The sequence below is a fragment of the Glarea lozoyensis genome (genome assembly GCF_000409485.1).
Source record: "Glarea lozoyensis ATCC 20868 chromosome Unknown GLAREA3, whole genome shotgun sequence".
Taxonomy (NCBI): Eukaryota; Fungi; Ascomycota; class Leotiomycetes; order Helotiales; family Helotiaceae; genus Glarea; species Glarea lozoyensis.
Window position 1 is genome coordinate 2,403,281 of NW_007360998.1, and position 17,998 is coordinate 2,421,278.

The 17,998-nt window shown below is 46.0% G+C and overlaps 8 protein-coding genes across 8 annotated transcripts; 3 read left to right on the forward strand and 5 right to left on the reverse strand.

Annotated features, from left to right (window-relative positions):
• Positions 1-1,963: 1,963 nt before the first annotated feature.
• Positions 1,964-2,734, forward strand: GLAREA_00781 (alpha/beta-Hydrolase; the record flags this gene model as incomplete). The annotated part of the gene is made up of 1 exon (XM_008085539.1): positions 1,964-2,734. One exon carries the CDS (start codon positions 1,964-1,966, stop codon positions 2,732-2,734), a length of 771 nt encoding a protein of 256 aa, XP_008083730.1.
• A 321-nt stretch (positions 2,735-3,055) lies between these two features.
• On the reverse strand, positions 3,056-3,665 carry GLAREA_00782 (Prefoldin; the record flags this gene model as incomplete). Its single annotated transcript, XM_008085540.1, has 4 exons — positions 3,056-3,088; positions 3,138-3,330; positions 3,491-3,581; positions 3,632-3,665. 4 exons carry the CDS (start codon positions 3,663-3,665, stop codon positions 3,056-3,058), a joined length of 351 nt encoding a protein of 116 aa, XP_008083731.1.
• A 951-nt stretch (positions 3,666-4,616) lies between these two features.
• Positions 4,617-5,112, reverse strand: GLAREA_00783 (uncharacterized protein; the record flags this gene model as incomplete). The annotated part of the gene is made up of 3 exons (XM_008085541.1): positions 4,617-4,814; positions 4,931-5,047; positions 5,110-5,112. The coding sequence occupies 3 exons, from the start codon at positions 5,110-5,112 to the stop codon at positions 4,617-4,619; spliced, it is 318 nt and encodes a 105-aa protein (XP_008083732.1).
• A 317-nt stretch (positions 5,113-5,429) lies between these two features.
• Positions 5,430-6,043, forward strand: GLAREA_00784 (uncharacterized protein; the record flags this gene model as incomplete). The annotated part of the gene is made up of 3 exons (XM_008085542.1): positions 5,430-5,687; positions 5,808-5,929; positions 5,977-6,043. 3 exons carry the CDS (start codon positions 5,430-5,432, stop codon positions 6,041-6,043), a joined length of 447 nt encoding a protein of 148 aa, XP_008083733.1.
• A 173-nt stretch (positions 6,044-6,216) lies between these two features.
• GLAREA_00785 (PDZ) lies at positions 6,217-7,377 on the reverse strand (the record flags this gene model as incomplete). The annotated part of the gene is made up of 3 exons (XM_008085543.1): positions 6,217-7,032; positions 7,134-7,166; positions 7,213-7,377. 3 exons carry the CDS (start codon positions 7,375-7,377, stop codon positions 6,217-6,219), a joined length of 1,014 nt encoding a protein of 337 aa, XP_008083734.1.
• A 912-nt stretch (positions 7,378-8,289) lies between these two features.
• Positions 8,290-9,198, forward strand: GLAREA_00786 (S-adenosyl-L-methionine-dependent methyltransferase; the record flags this gene model as incomplete). Its single annotated transcript, XM_008085544.1, has 3 exons — positions 8,290-8,465; positions 8,519-8,617; positions 8,667-9,198. 3 exons carry the CDS (start codon positions 8,290-8,292, stop codon positions 9,196-9,198), a joined length of 807 nt encoding a protein of 268 aa, XP_008083735.1.
• A 1,904-nt stretch (positions 9,199-11,102) lies between these two features.
• Positions 11,103-11,720, reverse strand: GLAREA_00787 (uncharacterized protein; the record flags this gene model as incomplete). The annotated part of the gene is made up of 4 exons (XM_008085545.1): positions 11,103-11,188; positions 11,241-11,324; positions 11,401-11,554; positions 11,601-11,720. The coding sequence occupies 4 exons, from the start codon at positions 11,718-11,720 to the stop codon at positions 11,103-11,105; spliced, it is 444 nt and encodes a 147-aa protein (XP_008083736.1).
• A 357-nt stretch (positions 11,721-12,077) lies between these two features.
• Positions 12,078-17,955, reverse strand: GLAREA_00788 (uncharacterized protein; the record flags this gene model as incomplete). The annotated part of the gene is made up of 6 exons (XM_008085546.1): positions 12,078-13,340; positions 13,390-14,864; positions 14,912-15,156; positions 15,206-17,631; positions 17,683-17,810; positions 17,868-17,955. 6 exons carry the CDS (start codon positions 17,953-17,955, stop codon positions 12,078-12,080), a joined length of 5,625 nt encoding a protein of 1,874 aa, XP_008083737.1.
• Between the last annotated feature and the right edge of the window lie 43 nt (positions 17,956-17,998).

Consider the following 17,998-nt stretch of genomic DNA (forward strand, 5'->3'; position numbering starts at 1 on the left):
TGCGCTACAAGACATCCTCCATCGCCGCCGCCGTCGCCAATCACCAGGAAGTGTAAGTTTCCGGCAACTCGTTCTGAACCCCCACCAGCACATCTGCAGATGCAAGGTTGACGGACGCCTAATGGATGGAATGGCCAGCACATCGCATCGCGCTTCAAACCACGAACCTCAGCTGCGGACAGAGGAGGGGTCGACCACCCCTCTACGACAACCCCTTCATGATAGGGCATCAGTACATGAACCAGCATTTCTCGTTGGGCGTCGAAACGCAGCAGCCGCCCTCGAATCAAGGACCGCCTTATTTTCTGGATCGTGGCTCGTCTGTACAACGCATTGCTTTCCAGAATGCCGGATCACATAAAGAGGTGTGACGTCGAACGAAGGACTCGAAAAATATCGCCTAGATGACTCGGAATACTGCGCAACCCGACTTGCATTGTGATCAAGGTTCGGGCTGAGATGCTGTAATCGGGTGTCACCTCTCGCTTCCCCGCTGGAAATCGAGTATGGGATAGATTGATGTGCATATTCTCTGATTTTGACCGCCTTATTGCTCTAAGCACTCGACTTGTCTGAATCTTCCTTGTCATTGACGTAACTCAATCGACCCATACCCCAAGTGCATACACGTGGGAGATGCGGATGCTCGATTTTAAGTATCATGTCACTGCTAAAGTCACCTGGGAAAATTGACAACTACCTACAGCATCTGGTAAGTCTAGCCCGGGACTTGGGACATTGTAGTCTGATGCGTGGAGCGGGCCATCTATAACGCGTCGACTATAGCTGTCACAGATTCTTAACGTGTGTTGTCACTATCTAAAGTCATATTCCTTTTTTTGAGATTGGGTCGATATTTCATGTCCGCTACAATTAGGTTCATTTCAACCTCATTGCCAGCAATGAGCGTTACTTGTTGTTGCCTTGCTTAGGCTCACAAATATTGCACCAAAAACTTTGCAAGAATACTAACTTTCAACAGCCTTGAGATCACATGCATTGTGGAATAAGGTGGAATAGAACGAGAATGGTCGGAATTGGAGAAGTTTGCAATAGCCGACCACCTCTTCATAAATGCTAGAGCATAGGCTATCTATGCATCCCCTGAATTTGAAGAATTGCCTCACACGATCGTGGCTGTTAACTTGATAATGGACCCGAGCGCGCCGTGAGCGTATGCATGGAGCTATACTTCAGATAATATCTCTCCACGTCGCTATCACCGATGTCTCAGGAATTACGACCGAGGAAGACACTCCATAGACTAAGATGGATCCATGGATGTCCTTGATGTCTATCGCCAGTCAACCCGACACACCAAATTCAACAAATCCAAGGGTATCAGTTTGGTTTCTATGGGGTTAACGTGATATGCTCGCACGCGAGTATCAATTGACTAAAATGATATATCATCGAAGGTGACGCCAATCCCGTAGAAACATTTCAATTCTTAAACACCTCAAATATCTACTCAGTCCAGCAACTTCCATCCAGCATCATATCCAATGTCTCATCTCATTTCCCTCCCCATTCTCAAAGCCTCACGCAATAGCCAACCACCCCCACCTCAATCCCAAACCCGATATCACACATCAACATCCGTATCTCCTCAGCCCATCCGATTCCCAGAAACAGAAACCGAAAAGTCAAACTTCCGGGAATAACATATTCCCAGTCCTCCAGATCCCAATTAGGATATCAAGAACCTCGCCAAATTGCAATTCACGTGCCTCCCCCCGAAATTTTGCATGTCATGAGCTTCGATGAACGAGAATGAAACGGATGTCGATGGTATGAGATTATGGGTATTGCTAGGCTGATTAGGGAGAACTTTACATAGGTCTCGGGTATAGCAAAGGGGCCAGTATACGCTCGTCCTTATAAAAGAAGTCATATTACCCTGCCATCAAGTGTACAGAAGATAGTAATTTAAAGAACTTGAAACATTCAATCCAAGCACATCATGTCGACCAAGCCAACAATCATTTTAGTTCCAGGCGCCTGGCACAGCGAAACTGTATATGACCAAGTCGTCTCCCTCCTCTCCGAACAAGGCTACAAATCCATCGCTGTAGCACTCAAATCAACATCTGGAGACAGCTCCACGACCCCCAAAGACGATATCGATGGAGTCCGAGACGCCATTCTCGGAGAGACAAACCAGGGAAGAGACGTCGTAGTGACCGTACATTCATTTGGTGGCATTGTTGGAGCTAGCGCCATCAAAGGGCTCACGGCCAAGCAAGATAATTCTAGTGGTCGAGTCGTCGGACTCATCATGCTGGCTTCTGGGTTTGCGCAAACGGGAAAGACCTTTATGAGCGGTTTGGACAATAAACCACCGCCATTCTGGGTAGCGGATACAACGACTGGATTTGCAACTCTGGTTGTAGATCCTCTGCCACTGTTCTATCATGATCTCTCAGCTGAGGAGGGTGCATTCTGGGTGAAAAAGCTTTTGAAGCAATCTCTGAAGCCTATGTTCGAAGGAGGAGAATACGTGTATGCTGGATGGAAAGATGTGCCTGTGGTCGCCGTCATCTCAACGGACGACAGATCGTTCCCGGTAGATGCCCAAAAATTCTTTGCGCAAAGTGCGAAGGATGCTGGTGGGGATGTGACTATTAAAGAGCTATTTTCCAGTCATTCGCTAATGTTGTCCAAACCAAAGGAGGTTGTCGAAATCATGACTGAGGCCGTAAGCATGTTTTTGGAGAAGACATTGAGCGCCTAGACTTGGTATGGCTGCCTCTTGACAGGCTAATATCAAGTATCCAAGAATTTGCGATGGTGCTCAAACAGGCCATGCATGGATAATTTGGGTTTTGACTGCTAGTGTCAGTAGGGTATATTTATAGTACGCCTGGAAAGAAATTTGGACATAAGGGTACTACACCCTAACTGGGCGATACAATGACAATTTACTACAAAATCGCACTCTTTCTTGTTGAAGATAGTATTGGGCATGCAAAATTAATGAGATTTATGTTCACCTATGATGACCTGAGTTTTGACGTTATCTTCTTATTCCCGCGTCTAGATTTGGCCGTAGCCTTTACTGAGAAACAACTTGAATATTGTTCTTTTTCTATAATCCCAGTCAGTCTCCCGTAGTTTCTCCACAACACGGCACTTACCTTCCAATTCTCCATTTCTACGTTTTTACTCCTATAACTCTTCATCAACTCATCCAGCACCTTCTTTAACCCCTCGCTATTTGTTTGCAACGCCGGAACCACATCCTTCACCGTCCTCTCCACCAACACGCCATTGATCATGCGGAAGCATTTCCGGTCCCCCGCAAGCGGCTCGAGTGTTTCTAATACAAGTCTATTTCAAGTATTTCTGTTAGCTTGAGTTCTAGTAGAGAAATGTCGGTGAGTGGGGGAGCGGTGAAAGCAGCTAAGAAAGCTTCAAGGTTCGATGCTTTACGAGCAGGGTTGTATTTTTAGACTGGGAATCGTAAGTAAAGATGAAGACTATGACGAACCTGTGTTCTTCGGCTTCTGCCTCGACATCACCTATCTTCGACGCTATTTGTTGAAGGTTCGTTTTATATTGCTCGTATTGTTGCTGCAGCTCTGTGTACTTTGTTAGAATCAACATAATCGCGAAGATTCCGTATATTTACCTTGCTGCTTCCGCTGCGATACTTGTTGTGCCATTTTGAGAATGTCCTTGGTTTGGGGGATAGAGCGAGTGAGCTTAACAATGTTTTTGGCCTATATAGAACGCGGGGCCGAAGTTTAGGCGACGATGTGAGAGGCGACCAAATCCCGGAACGACTTTTGACATTCGAAGCTTCATTCCACCAGACCCAGCCAAAAGCACTGTAGAGCCCGTCGAGACTCTCGCAAATTCAAAATGCATCCCCATCTTCATACGAAAGATAACACAGGTAATTCCGCCCCAACTATCTATTAACTTTCTTGCACCACCATTGCCCAGACCAGCCGTCGTTTAATTATTTCATTATGCCGTTCTGTTGCTAATACATGATCTTAGCATGCGAAGAAGTAATGTCTATACTCGACGAGTGTCACGCGCGCGGGTTCTTATGGAAATCAATGGGCATGTGCAATGGCGCCAAAACAGCTGTTAACAAGTGTCTGCGAGCGCAAAGACTGGAGCGAACGAAACTCAACCGCGAAGTAGCGAAGAAGAAGAATGAAGAGATACGGCAGACATGGAAGGAGATCGATGCGAACTCATAAGCCCTCTGGTATTGAAAAAAAATGGGGGAAAGTGCAAAGTTCATCGAAGAGGCGAAAAGCGAACCTACCACAACTAGCTGTACAATAGTTCTCTACCGGAGTTACGGTGATGGGAGCTTTAGGAGTCCAGGGACTGTACTTGTTTCGAAATTGCGATACAAGGGGTGTTTTACGGAGTCAAGATTGTTACAAAAACAAATCTGGAATTGGCTGTATATATTACATCAATAAGCACACGAGATGGACAAGAACAGGAAGCTCGATCGGTTCACGGCATACCAACTGATGCATGACTTTGATAATACATGTTGTCTCATCAAGACCGACGGATTTACATTTTGGTGTATATCCGGACTCCAACCGACCCTCAAATCTATTCGCTAGACCTCAACCAATCTACTTTCAATACCTCTTCGAATTCCAAGCAGTTCCGAAAGTGTACAGACCATAGAGTGCCAATGCGCTCAATCCAGCAGGCAATGGCTTTTGGCTGCGAAGAGCTCTTGGAATTGAGCTTCCTGCGAGGATGATGGATGCGAGAAGAGCAAGCTCAACTCCATAAGATTGGCGATTCTGGATGCGATATCCGCCGAGGAGGTACTGTGCTGATTAGTACTTTGATTTCTATTCCCTGTGGACAAGTATGCGACTGAGTAGAAAGACTGGCGCAATCACCAGGCAATCATCATATTTTGTAGTTAAAACATATTACATACCAATGTACCAACAGTCAAACCAGCAGCAACGGAAGGGATAGATCCAGTTTTGACATATCCAAAAGTGCCTCCGCCAGCTGTGAGCGCGCCAATGATGTATGCTGGTGTTTCGATCCCCTATGCATAATTCGTTAGTACAAACTGCATTATCGTGTTCTATATCATTGAGAGACACCTACCATTTTGAATTGAGTTTGTTGCGAGTGTGTCAAATTGGTTTATTGAGTCTTTGTTTGATAGTTGTCCGACGAGAATTGGGGAGTGTTGTCATCTTGTAGTGGTGCAATTCCATGGTGGTGCTACCAGCTACCCCTCGGTTCATTCGAATGGGGAACACAACCCTTGCACGTCCGGCTTGGCGCTCAACTTTCCCCTGCAGCCTTCTGCACATCGTGAAGCTTCGTGGCCTCACGTATCCCAGATCACGAATTCAGAACATCAGAACTTCCCACTCCAGGACCTCAACAATACTCGAGAAGTCTCCCCGAAATTCCTCAAGATGGCGCCCAAGAGATCACAAGCCTCAGCGGTATCCCGCGAATCGACGCCATCTGCCACCGTTACGCAGACAGTACCAGCCTCGACCCCAATTCGAACAGCAAACAAGAACCAGAGCCCAGCCGAGATCGCGTTAGGGATATGGGAAAACTACCTCGATAAGACACCACAGAGGACGAAGTTGATTGATGTGTTTATGGCCTTTTTGGTAGTGGTGGGCGTTTTGCAGTTTGTATATTGTGTTATTGCTGGAAATTATGTGAGTACTCAACCTCCGAACAGGATTGCTACAAAATTCTAGTAAAGAGCTAGAAATGAGATGCAAGATAGGCATGAACGGATTGGTGTACATGTGAAATGATGCTAACATTGACAAAAGCCATTCAATGCTTTCCTATCTGGTTTCTCAGCAACAGTTGGCCAATTCGTTTTGACAGCTTCTCTACGGATACAAACAAACGTAGAAAACAAGGCGGACTTCACTTCGGTTTCTCAGGAAAGGTAACTTCTTGTCTCCTTATATATGCTCTATACTGACATGAATCTAGAGCATTTGCGGATTACGTTTTTGGAAGCTTGATCTTACACTTCTTCTGCGTCAACTTCATTAACTAGAGCGGGAATATCATGGGAACTACAAAAAATCGGCGCGGGCTATTCATCTGAGGGGGGCCATGATTCAGCCAAAATGTATGAATAAAATATATATGAACTCCATGGCATGAATTGGGAAACCAAATATGCCTAGTCCAAGGAAATTTTTAAGATTTCAATGTGCATTTATTGCTTTAATCTACACTGCCATCAACTGAGGCCTGGGTATCCGGAACGCTTTCAACGGTAGGTGTATCTGTTCTTGAGGGAGGCCCAGCTCTAGGCGGACCTCCCGCTTTTGGTGGTGGTGGTGGAGGCGTACTCTTCGCGCTGGGTGCATAATCCAATTCTCTGCTCTTCTTTTCTCCTTCCATAAAATAGTCATCCAACATCACCTTATTCGGGCTGTGGCCGTGCCTTTTATCCCTTTTCTTGGCTGGTGTTCCCCCTTGAGGTGGTCCAACCAAGGTGGCTGGCACTAGAAAGTCTCCAGAAGGAGTGGCTGCTGCTGCAGGTACGAAGAACTGACTATCGGGTGCCCCAGATAATGGTCTGTTCTCTTCATTGGAGAATCGTGCATTTTCTGTCTCGAAGAGCGTTTCTCCTGGACCTGCCAAGGGCTCGCTCAACGGTGCTGGCAATCGGTGCAAAGCCCCATAACCCAACACGCACCCTAAAGCCCCTACTCCTCCCCAATCCCTGCTTGGATGGATGGTAACTTCTCGAGTGACGTTATACTCATTGTTGTATACATACAAGCGCAACGGTCGACCGATATGATCTTCGACCAGTTCGCCCAGGCCTGCTTCGCCATGTAAAACACCTTCTGGTGTGCCGAGAATGTAATCACTATAAGGTAGCAGACCTGCGACGTCTGCTGGGGAATTGGCGGGAACGTCTAGGATATGCCAAATATTTGAGGCCGCTGAGAGGGAAGTCCATTGTAATGTTAAGCCGAGGGTTGGCTGGTCGATGGGTATTGGGATGTGAAGAGTTCTTGTACGTTGACCCTGCAAACTGTAAGACAATAGACGTTGTCATCAGATCATGGGATTGTCACCTTTGCGCTCCAAATACCTAGTGTCACAGAGCTTCCAGCACAATTGCGTACTTCTTGGCTGAAGAGCATTGGATCCGAGTCATCCTACACATATTAGCGAGACTCGAACAAAGATTTACATGAAACCTACTATCATCCTTCCATTGATACCAACAATGAAGTCAAACCATGGCTCAATTCCTAGCTCAGGCGACTTATTGCGAAGTACTTGGAACCCAAAATGCCCATGGTTTGACTGCTGAGCCGGACTGTCAGAGTCTAGTCTAGATATGAATCGATTGAGCGCGTTAAACATATTGCGGTCTGCTTGATTTTATCGATTTATCTTAGGATCTTTGTTGCGAGCAGTATACTATTATACGGAATATGTGTGATGTTGTTGCGTCTCCCAGCAATCTGGTCCCTTCTCAGCCTTGTGGCTGGACCTATCCATGATTTAGTTGGTCCGTGCTCGAAGCCCATTTTTAGATCCCGTTGGTCCCTTTTCATCTAGGCCTTCGCGCAACAATTCCGAAATGTATGAGACATCTAAAGCTTTTGATGGATCGTTACTTTGAGAAAAATATCGTCTTCGTCTAAGTACTTTCTCTCTCTTTTGTAGTCTCACAAGACGCTGTGCTAACTAACCTTTTGAGGAAACTTCTGCGTTCATCTGGCTGGTACAGCTTGAACCCAACAGTAGAGTGTGTCTAGACGGAGAAGACCGCTTCTATCTCGACTGTTAAACATACCTCAGGGTGCGAAAAGTCTAAATTCAGAAAGGCACTTTCGTCATTATTCTGAACTCAGTTATTACCAACAAGACTTCAGATATCAACGCGCGCTCTTATTCAAACCACGGAAGTGTAATCAATCCGTGCGTGAGTATCACATCTCGACAGAAGTATCTTCTAAAGTTCACTACAAGCTTGTAATCTGGAGTGTAACTTTCCAACAAAGGCTTCCATTTTGACCACGGTTTTGCTACGCAATACTCCCGCCGAGCTCTTTATAAGAGTGCGTTTATATCATTAAAGGAAAAAGACAACTTGTTTGCCGGATAGTAGCGAAAAACTGAAAAATCCTAGTCTGTCATTACCGAATCACTCTCATGAGATTTGAAAAAACAGAAAGACTTTGACGGCTACATCGGTACTTTGAACTGGTAATTAGGCGGAACAAGTCAAACAACCTGATACCGGAAGCTCTATAGTCGTAAGACGAAGTCATGGCAAAGAAAAAGTCAGGAAAGCGGAAGCGCGCACAAGAAGAAGATATCGCATTGGACTATGATGACAATAAGTCAAATCAACCCGGCGCCACGGCGAACACCACCTTCCTTCCTCTTACAGGCCAATGCCACCATTACAGAAAGGTAGGCGAGGTACCATTTGATATTCAAAAGTTAGTTGTTTCAAGTCCACAATAGGTTTTACAAACAGCTAACCTGAAGCTAGATATTGGCATCAGAGACATAGTATATTCTCTGAGTATGATGCTGGTATCCAGATGACTGACGACGCGTGGTTTGGGGTAACACCTGAGCCAGTTGCGAAGTAAGCTTCCCAAAATCTTGACCCTGAATTTTGATTAACGAAGTTGTAGCCAGATCGCGACAGATTTATCATTGCGCGCGCCTGACGAGAAAACAACAATCATCGACATATTCGCTGGGGCTGGCGGTAACGCTATTGCCTTTGCCCTGTCTGAGAGGTGGACAAATATCATAGCAATAGAGAAAGATGCGTCAACTCTAGCATGCGCTCAGCACAATGCAGCAATATATGGGGTTTCCGAGTTCATTACCTGGGTTAACGCAGACTGCTTCAGCTACCTGTCTGAAAACCGATCGACAATTGATGCATCATCTACGGTCATATTCGCCTCGCCTCCCTGGGGCGGCGTTACTTATTCAAACACAGAAATATTCGACCTTAGTACGATGCACCCATACTCCATCCAAGAGATCCACAAAGCTTGTACCGACATGTATTCGGTGCTGTATCTACCCAGACATAGCGACCTCAGGCAAGTCGCCAAATTGGCACCAAAAGACAAGAAAATCGATATCGTACAGTATTGCATGAAAGGAGCTAGCAAGGCACTTGTGGCTTATGTTCCCGCTTCAAGTACATGATCTAGGACGAACGGATTGGTCAATTATGCATCGAAGTATTGGCTCTCGAAGTATTTCAAGAGTGGAATGGCTGAATTGTGCCTGGAAGCCTGAGGAAGACGACTCCATAGCAGTGTTTGGCCTGAGGAAAACACGCTGGCAAGAGTTTTGTTGCAAATCGTGAAATTCAATAGCCTCAAGTATCAGGCAAGCAGGCGTCTTTGGGCATCACGTATGCTAGTACTAAATGGGATGCATAACTAGCTAGAAGTATGCAGCTGTTTTGGTCACATCCGCGATATCCTCCGGATATACAATATTGTGAGAGGGAAAAGTGTTCGTCGTAAATACTTGTGGCATAAGTAATTTATAGGCGAATTGAGTTTATTGATCCTATCGCTCTGCGCAACACTTTCGCTTATGTCTCGACCCAAAGTGGCCATGCTTCAAGAGGTTTATTATCTGAAATCTAATTGCAATTAACAAATAATTCTTACGGTACTGTTTTTAATTCAGTCAATCTGAAGTCTCTCAATTATCATCTTTTGTCACAACTTGGTTTTATTGGCCATATTCCAGAATGAGCATGCAGTTCCGTTTGAGTATTCCCGTCATACAGTATCCCAAATACTTTCCAATTTTAAAAATATAATAATAGTTTTCCATCCATTGCTTTTTCTGTTAATTGACGAACTGCTTACGTTACTTGTAACGCTATTTGTTAAACTTCAAGGCATAGCGGCCGTGTTATACACAGAAAGGTTTGAATTTAGTCACTTGAGTCCACGAAGTCAGGCTTGTCCATACTCCATCATGTGTGAAATTATGGATTCTGGTCTGTAATCTTTTTACTCACACACTATTAACGCCGCAGGATAGTTCCAAAAGGTCTGCCGTGTAAGTAGTTCCAACTACTGCAAGAATATGCGCATAATGTCTATCTTTGGAGCCAACGCACTGCTGACCTTTCATGTTGTTAAGTCAATGTCAAGTTCTATAATATTCTGCAAATAGTCGAAGTGATTGCTGATAGCTAGTATACAGATCCGCCCATTTCACAAATCTTAGTAAGTGATGAAATCCTTTATTTATTACCTTCATATTAGAATCATGTTGAGACACTTTGGTAACTTAAGCTGCATGGAGCGTCAATGAACTTTGCCGTTCCAAGCCTAGAAAATGATGGAAACTGAAGTGCTGGTTGGTATGAAGCATTCAGTACCTTCCTCTTCATTTTTAAAAGAAAGTGGGTATTTAAGTGCGAAAACCAACACGAATAAACTGTTTTCTAACCAATGCGGATGCGCTAGTAGTGGGAATGCATAGTACATGTTTTTATCATAACATTCCGTACTAGGTTATTCTTCGCTGACACTTGCGTTTAACTGAATTGTACATACTACAGGTAACACTGCGACGCAGCGAGATCTTTCTTTCTCTGGTTATGTCCTTCGTTTCATCCCAACCAGAGTCAACAACCCGCTATCGGTAGATGACTGCTGCATAGACAGGAGGAGAAGCCCGCAAGGAAATGAATCGTGTGAAAGACAACTCTCCACCTCTCTAATTCAAAATTCTTGGGTGTACGGGCCATCGAGGCCACTGGGCTTAATGTGCGGGCTTTCTGAAAATATCAACTAGACCACTGTCTAAACCCAGCTTCCCTCCATCATCCATCATCCATCGCTAGCTGCCTTGTGATTGTGTCCCATTTTCCAATGCGGCAATAGTCAAAGCTTATTGCACATTCCAGTAGTCGTAGTGTAGGTAAAGAGTTCTTATGTCTTCTTGCTGTGTAGTTGTGGTAAGCGAAGTCAGGAGACGCCTCTTGAATGTTGAAATTGCTGAAGTGAAGTAGTCATCACTCTTCAAAGGGCGAGTCGTACAGATGGTCAAGATTATATTCTTTCTCGGAATCTCGTGCTTTATGGTTGATGTTCTAAAGTAAGGATTTGTTCTTGAGCGGTTTCTTCGTTTGGCAAAGTCGAGTTCACAGACGCTGGTTGTAAGTCTAAAAGCACGATCAACACAGATCATCTTGGGGAGCGTTCAGGAGGTCTCACCGGAGCTAGCGTCGTAATACTGCATAGAATGCAAAGCAGACCGGACATGCCAGGCACTCATTCCGTGGATAAAGACCCAGCATCCTAGATAACATGTTAGCCTTGCAGAAGATCTAGGTAAACAAGCAACCATTTGGTCCCACGGCCTCTTCCATCCAACCGCCATCACGAGTATACTGAAAGAATTGTGCTGCGAAGACACGCTCGAGCTGTGCAATTCGGTAACGCTTCTGAGGCTTTTCTAGATCTTTGAACTTCTGGATCGTCAGTCCCTCGGTCTGGAAGCACTCTCGAACGAAGGCGTTTCGAGCCTCCTGAATCTCATCAGCACAAGTCTTGACAAGTAACGAAGGTCAGTACAAGAAGGGTTCTCCATCTTGCGTCTTGTGGTAACCAGTAACAGTTTCCAACTGCCGTATTCATGCTATCCTGGACTCTACGAGCGGATGCTTTCGACGTGACGAAGTCTAGAGGTGGCATGGCGCTGACTCGACAGTATCGACCAATTTTGTTGTCTTCGCAAGACTAACAGGGCCTTGCTCGATCGTAGTTGAGGCCGCGATGAGGGCAACCATCTCTCAGTCGGTCCTTGAGGTTTAGTTTGAGTGACAGCCTTCTTCTTCGAGGCCAAGTTTGGCGATGATGATCGAATCCGTGTCGCTATTCTTCACGGGGTTGGGTCAATAAGCGAAGTTGGTACAAGATCACATGTTTGAATCGTTACACAACATTCATTCGGTCTGTTAGTCCAGAAATGTCAATCGAATTTGTTCTACCATTGAATTGGGGCGTGATGCATTGCCTTTCAGAATCGATCCTTACGGGTTATCTATGTTGTTACAGCGCCTTAACGATGGTCCTCTCGTCAAACAAATCCTCCAATAAACCCGATCGACATGCACTCCAGTCTGTGGGGGCCATGGTATAAGTGCTTTCAAATGCATAAATGCTCAGCTGTCCAAAGAATGGTCTGAGCACTTTGGCAACCAGATCATCTCTCCGTTCCCAATTACCTTCATCGTTAATTCCGCCTGGCCCGATAAGCGGTTTTCTGGTGAGAGAACTCGAAGCTTGGTGATGCATGCCTTCCGAATTAATATTTGCGGCCGAAAGTTCTTCAGAAAGTTCGTCGGCAAGAGCAGCTGGCTGTATATGGGCAGGTCGGTAGACAGCATCTATAGTGTCCGTAATAAATAACCATTCGTGGAGTTGAAAATCATCTGGTGCAATACAAATAAGGGTATCTAAGAGCTTGCAAGCTTGGAGAACAGACGTGTTGTTGTATGTGTCAGCGACGGCACTGTGGTCCGCTGCGACAACGGAAGAGATGGCTGTATGTAGCTCGGCATTGATGATAGGCCAGAGAGTTGCAAAGTGTATCGCAGAAGTCTTGAGCACCAACGCCCGCAGGAGCATGTATATGTCAGCTCTAGTGGTGGAAGATGGAGAAGAAGTCGTGGTCGCCGGAAGCAGCTCTACAATCTTGTCTTGTATGAGGGGCAAATCGGTCACAAAACTGTCATTTGCAGTTGCAAGAACTAATGTGGCTGCGCGCCGAAGGTTAAGTTGTGTCTTTCGATCAGCTTCTAACCTTGCCGAAGTTGCTCCTACACCGAAAACAATACCGGCTGTAGCAGGAGGTACAAGTCGAAGTAGTATCTCTGGCATCCTTTCCTTGTCATTAAGAGTCCACTGCTTCAGTAGTGGAAGCCAATCACTCTCGACCAGCGAGACTTGGCTCTGAAAGAACTTTGGGTCATTGAAGGCGTCTCCTAGGTCCCTTTTCCATGCCTTCTGATTATTCGGCAGCCGACTCAATTGATACAAGAGAACAAGCGTACTCTTGTTGACGTTTTCCGGGAAGGCTTTAGACTTGAAGGTCGGTCCAATGACACTTGTTGAGATGGTGCTGGATGCAGAGAGAACTCGATCGGATTCAACCAGGATCTTGGGGAGGTTTGGTGCGATTGACGCCAGTATGCCAACTACATCATCAGATCTAGCTACTGGGCTCCCTGCCGAATCGGTGTCATTCGTGTTTTCAGAGAAGCCCATGGGTCGAGTAGTGAATGTTGCGGTAAGGAGGCGCAAGAAAAGATCCTGAAATATAAATGAGTGGCCTTAATAAATTACTGCAGGGAAAACTTACTCCTAGATCCCTTCTCATTTTCCGCTGCTCCCCAAAGTTAGTGTTATCTACCTTCTCGCCAAGTATAGCAGCAAACTCAAGAAGGCTTGGCAAGGTTTGCCTGTGAGGAAAGGGGTTCGTCAAGAGATCCCTCAAAAACGTCATACAGTCTGTCCAGATCTCGTCCATAGCGTCGTCGTCAAGGGAGCGTGCATATTCCACCAGAAAAATCACCAAATCTGTGTCGTTCAACGAAGAAGTCATCGTGGATTTTCGAGCAGGATCCAGGGCCAATGGGTTTGTGCGGCTGTAGATAGCGTTGAATATCGCCGGTATCGTGTGTTTTGGCCTTGAGCCGTCTAATACATGGAGAAGGTTAAATACCATTGCAGGACTAGAGCCCACTTCCATCTTTGTCGACTTTAGCCAGACTTCTACTACAGTTTCCAGACACTCCAAAGCCTCTGCTGCGAACAAATGTTCTAGTAGTCTTCGAGCCCGATTTCTCATCCTTAGCGATGTGTAGTTGAATGAAGCTGCAGAATCAAGGTCTTGGGAGCTGGCTCCTCGTCCACCCCAGGACCATATCAGAAAGCAGATTCTAACCGCATCTTGGAAGGTTAAAAGAACTGTCAGGCGGTTGTTTGCAGTTGCACTCCTGGATTGTGGAGCTTCGGATGTGAAAACGTTGGACACCATATTGCCAAAGAATCCTTGCGGTAATTCCGGACTTTTAACGGCTGGCGCCTTCGACTCGTCTTGAAGTAACCTGTCATGACCCCATGCGAGCACTTGTTCCAGTGCGTTAATCAAAGAGATAAGTGTCGATTCGGGCGCTGCAGTACCAGCTGGCACAGTGGAGTCCTTGAATGTATTCTGCAGGTCTTCAAAGGTACCACCAACTTGAGCGCAAAGAGTTTCAACCAGTGGTATGAGAACTTGAAATATACTCTCGGAATATAGAGGTAGGCATTCAGTCAAAAAGCCCACCCAACTGTCGAGTACCGGCCTACTATTTGGCGAGGCTAACCCTTCCTGAAGAGCTTTGATCAATAACTGAGGTGGCGGCGGGACTCGTGATGAAGGCTGCTGATCGCGGTCTACAGTAGATGGGGTGGTCTGGTTCTGAGTCACGTCCTGGGTGCTTGTTCGTTTGATTTCCGTGGTGGGCAGTGTAGAAGGGTTGAGCGCCGCAGAGATAGCACGGATCTTTAACGAGTCATACACGACATCGAGAAGCAAGACTTGGACTAATGGATCCGGCTCTCCTAAAGATCGGATCAAGCGATCGATGAGCTGGTCTTCTAGATGTAGATCTGCAAGCTGACTGGAATAGGGGCTCAGCATTATTTGATGAAGCACCGTAAGTGCCGTACGATGTAACTGGCTTATTCTTCTATTCAAAAATCCATCTGTACGATCATTTCGTCCAGCCATTGCGTGTGAACAAACCTGTACGAAAAACTCCAGAAAAGAAACTTCGGTCTTATGGCCAACTGGATAGTCAGAATATATGCACAGTAAAGGACAGGGATGAACTCACTGGTGCCTTTCAAGGGAAGATAACCGGATTCTGCAGTAATGGTGTTCTGAGCTAAAGCAGCCCACATGCTGTCAGAAGACCATCGTAGAATGTTGGAAAATGTCTGGAGATAATAGAAACACTGATCTAGATCATCCTCTTGAGTATATATGTGGGACGACACAGTAGTTGAATTGGTTTCAGTTAGCGAGGATCTTTGCAGGCACTCAAAGTTTCCCAATTTCCTTATGATTAGGTTGAAAAGCCTATAACTGAGTTAGAATATGTGACCACACGTTTAACCATTCCGCATACTTATCAAGCCCAGTCAGGCCTTGAAGCCACATCTTTGCAGTCATAAATAGCTGTGTTTGCTCGTCCAATAACGCATCAAGGAGCAAGAACAAAGGCCTGGAAAGCATCACTTCATAGTACCCGGCTCCCAAAACTCTTCCAACTCCGCGGGAATCCGCTGCATTAGATTTTGAAGTTCGTCGCTGAGTAGAAACAGAGTTATCTTGTAGCGTGTGTGTCCAGAGAATACTAAATCTGCGACCTGCGTCGGCATCACGCACGATGAAAGTGCCCTCGATGTTTCGTTCTAGCATGAGAGAGCAAATAGTAGATTCGATCTCTCGATTAGAAAGTGTCAGGCCTGATTGGAGCTGCCAAAGACATCGCACTGTCTCAACGTGATACTTGGGATGGGCCGGGGAAAGGTACGACCAAGCTATGCGTACTAAAGGTTCAACGAATTTCGACAGATCTTCAGCTGAGATGTATTGTGCAGAGAAGAGCGTTGTCATAAGAGAAACAATTGAAGTAAAAGTTGCGAATGGAAGGTCATCGAGGGTTGAAAGTCGACTCTCTACGGATAATAAGATTTGCTCCACATCTAGATTCTTGCTTGTTGGTAATTTGTTGAGCATCGTCACTAAAAGTTTACTCTTCAAACCAGCGTCAGCACTTGAAACTGATTTTGAGATGCTTTGACTAGTGATGACTGCAATTTCCCTGAAAAGAAGCCCGCTGACGACACGAATTGAGAATGGCGGAGGAATAGCATCAAGATTTCCTTGATCCTGCACATAGAATGTTTGAATGATCCGTAATGACTCAGCGGTATGTTTCAAAGATTCGGTCTCCTCTGTCTTCTTAGCGATAGGGGGTTCAGTCGTAGAAGGACGGTCTTGGAAGGCTCGCTCAGGAATAAAGTCGAAAAGATCTATAGCAGTATTTAGTGCCATCTGGGTCACATCATCTGACAGACTAGCACCGTCTGAATGGCTTCCAGGTCTTTCCACCGCTTCCTTTAACATAGCCAAAATTGTAAGGGTTGCTAATGGAGCGTGGATGACTAGCATCTCTTCCTCGCGTACATTGAAGTGGGCAAGGATAAACTTGACCAGCGAGAGTTTATCTTTGCGCTCCAAAACTGTAGCGCTTCCGGGCTCGATAGCTTGCGCAATCAAACCAACAATCTCACCCCAAATTAGACCGCTTTCGACCCCGTCAAAGAAGACACTGGCGCTTCTGAGCACTTCCGAGAAGTCATCTTTCGTAGACGCAATGTCTTTGTATTTACGAACGCTGTCTACCACCGGGAGAAAGATCTCCGGGACAACGAGGCCTCCTATTTCCCATCGATCCATGAGGGACAGACAAATTCGGAAGGGCCTCGCCCTCTCTACTGGATTCGTAGATTCACGTGTTATCATTCTCAATAAAGCTTGTGTCAAAGGCTGTATCCCATACTCTTCAAAGTAACGTGTGCGCAAAGACGCCTGGGCTGTCAAAGGGTCTGCTGCCAGAGACATGGGGGATTCTGAGCCATCCTCGCCGTCGACATGTACTGGTTCCGGGCCTAGTAACCATGTCCATAGCCGTCGGTTAAGGCTCATATCTCTTCTTGCCACGACCCCAGCTGCAGCAGTTATCAAAAGCTCTAGGTCCTCAGCCTTTACGCGGTTCTGCAAGACATGCGATTGAAGTGGCAGATGTGTTACTAGTAGATCCAAGAAGCCTCTCTGAATCAGCAATTGTTCGTCCGCCAGACCCGCAGCGAAGCACCGTAGTAGGAGTCCAGGTTCAGGGGAGGTCACTAAATCCGCTAGACGACTAGTGCTAGAGTCTTTGTCCTCCTCGGGGCTTGATTCATCACCAGCACTTTTTGTTGAATCCAAAGCTACGGCTTTGCCTAATTTTGGAAGATTCCGTGTCAAATAGGCTAAGGCACCCAGTCTCCGTGTATTGCTTGTTATTGCTGCAAGAAAAAAGCATTGCCAGAAGTACTCATCGGCACTATTGTGGTCATGACCCAAATCGTCTCCACGAGTTGACCTGACCGAATGCTTGAATTCGTCTAGCAGTTTCAACGTCCTTTCAAACTCCTCACTTGTCTCTTCCTCCAAGCCCGGGAGAACTGAGAGTATGATAGCCTTGAGTGCAGGTCGGAGAGCGCCCGCATCGAGCTTGAGCATATGTTTCTCCAGAAGATCAAGGAAAGGCGTCCGAACCGAGAGCGAAGCGAATGAAAGTGTAGATGCCAGACCAGGGAAGTACAGAGGTAGATCTCTGGACAGGGAATCTTTTCCTATCAACGTGAAGATATATGCGTAGACTTCGAGGGCCTTCTGGTGCACCCCTGAGGGTAAGGAGGGGTTGAGGCATTGTGCTAATCGTTTTGCGACAATTGCTCTCGACGGGACTGTGGTAATCGTAGAGGGATGTGCTTGCAGGGACTAGATTGAATTTCAGCAGCTTCCTTCTAGAGAAGATACCGCATCACAAACTTTCAAGAGCCTCCCTAAAAATGAAATATAATCGGCCCATTCCTGCAACGCCGTATCGAACAGGGAAAGAGATCTCTCAACACCAGAGGCATATCTGCGGTATGCTTTATCTTTGCTGGGGGTTTCTTCTGTGTCACATAAAATTAGCCCCTAGACCGAACAGAGCTGACATGCTACGACGGTACCAGTTGTCCATTTTCTGGTAATGGGAGAAGCTCTGCCAGAGCTGGTAGGTGAGATGGACTGGCCAGAACCTGGCTCAAGATGGGCCATTATTCTTGCAAAGCGGCATGCAAATGCTTATACAAAGCATATC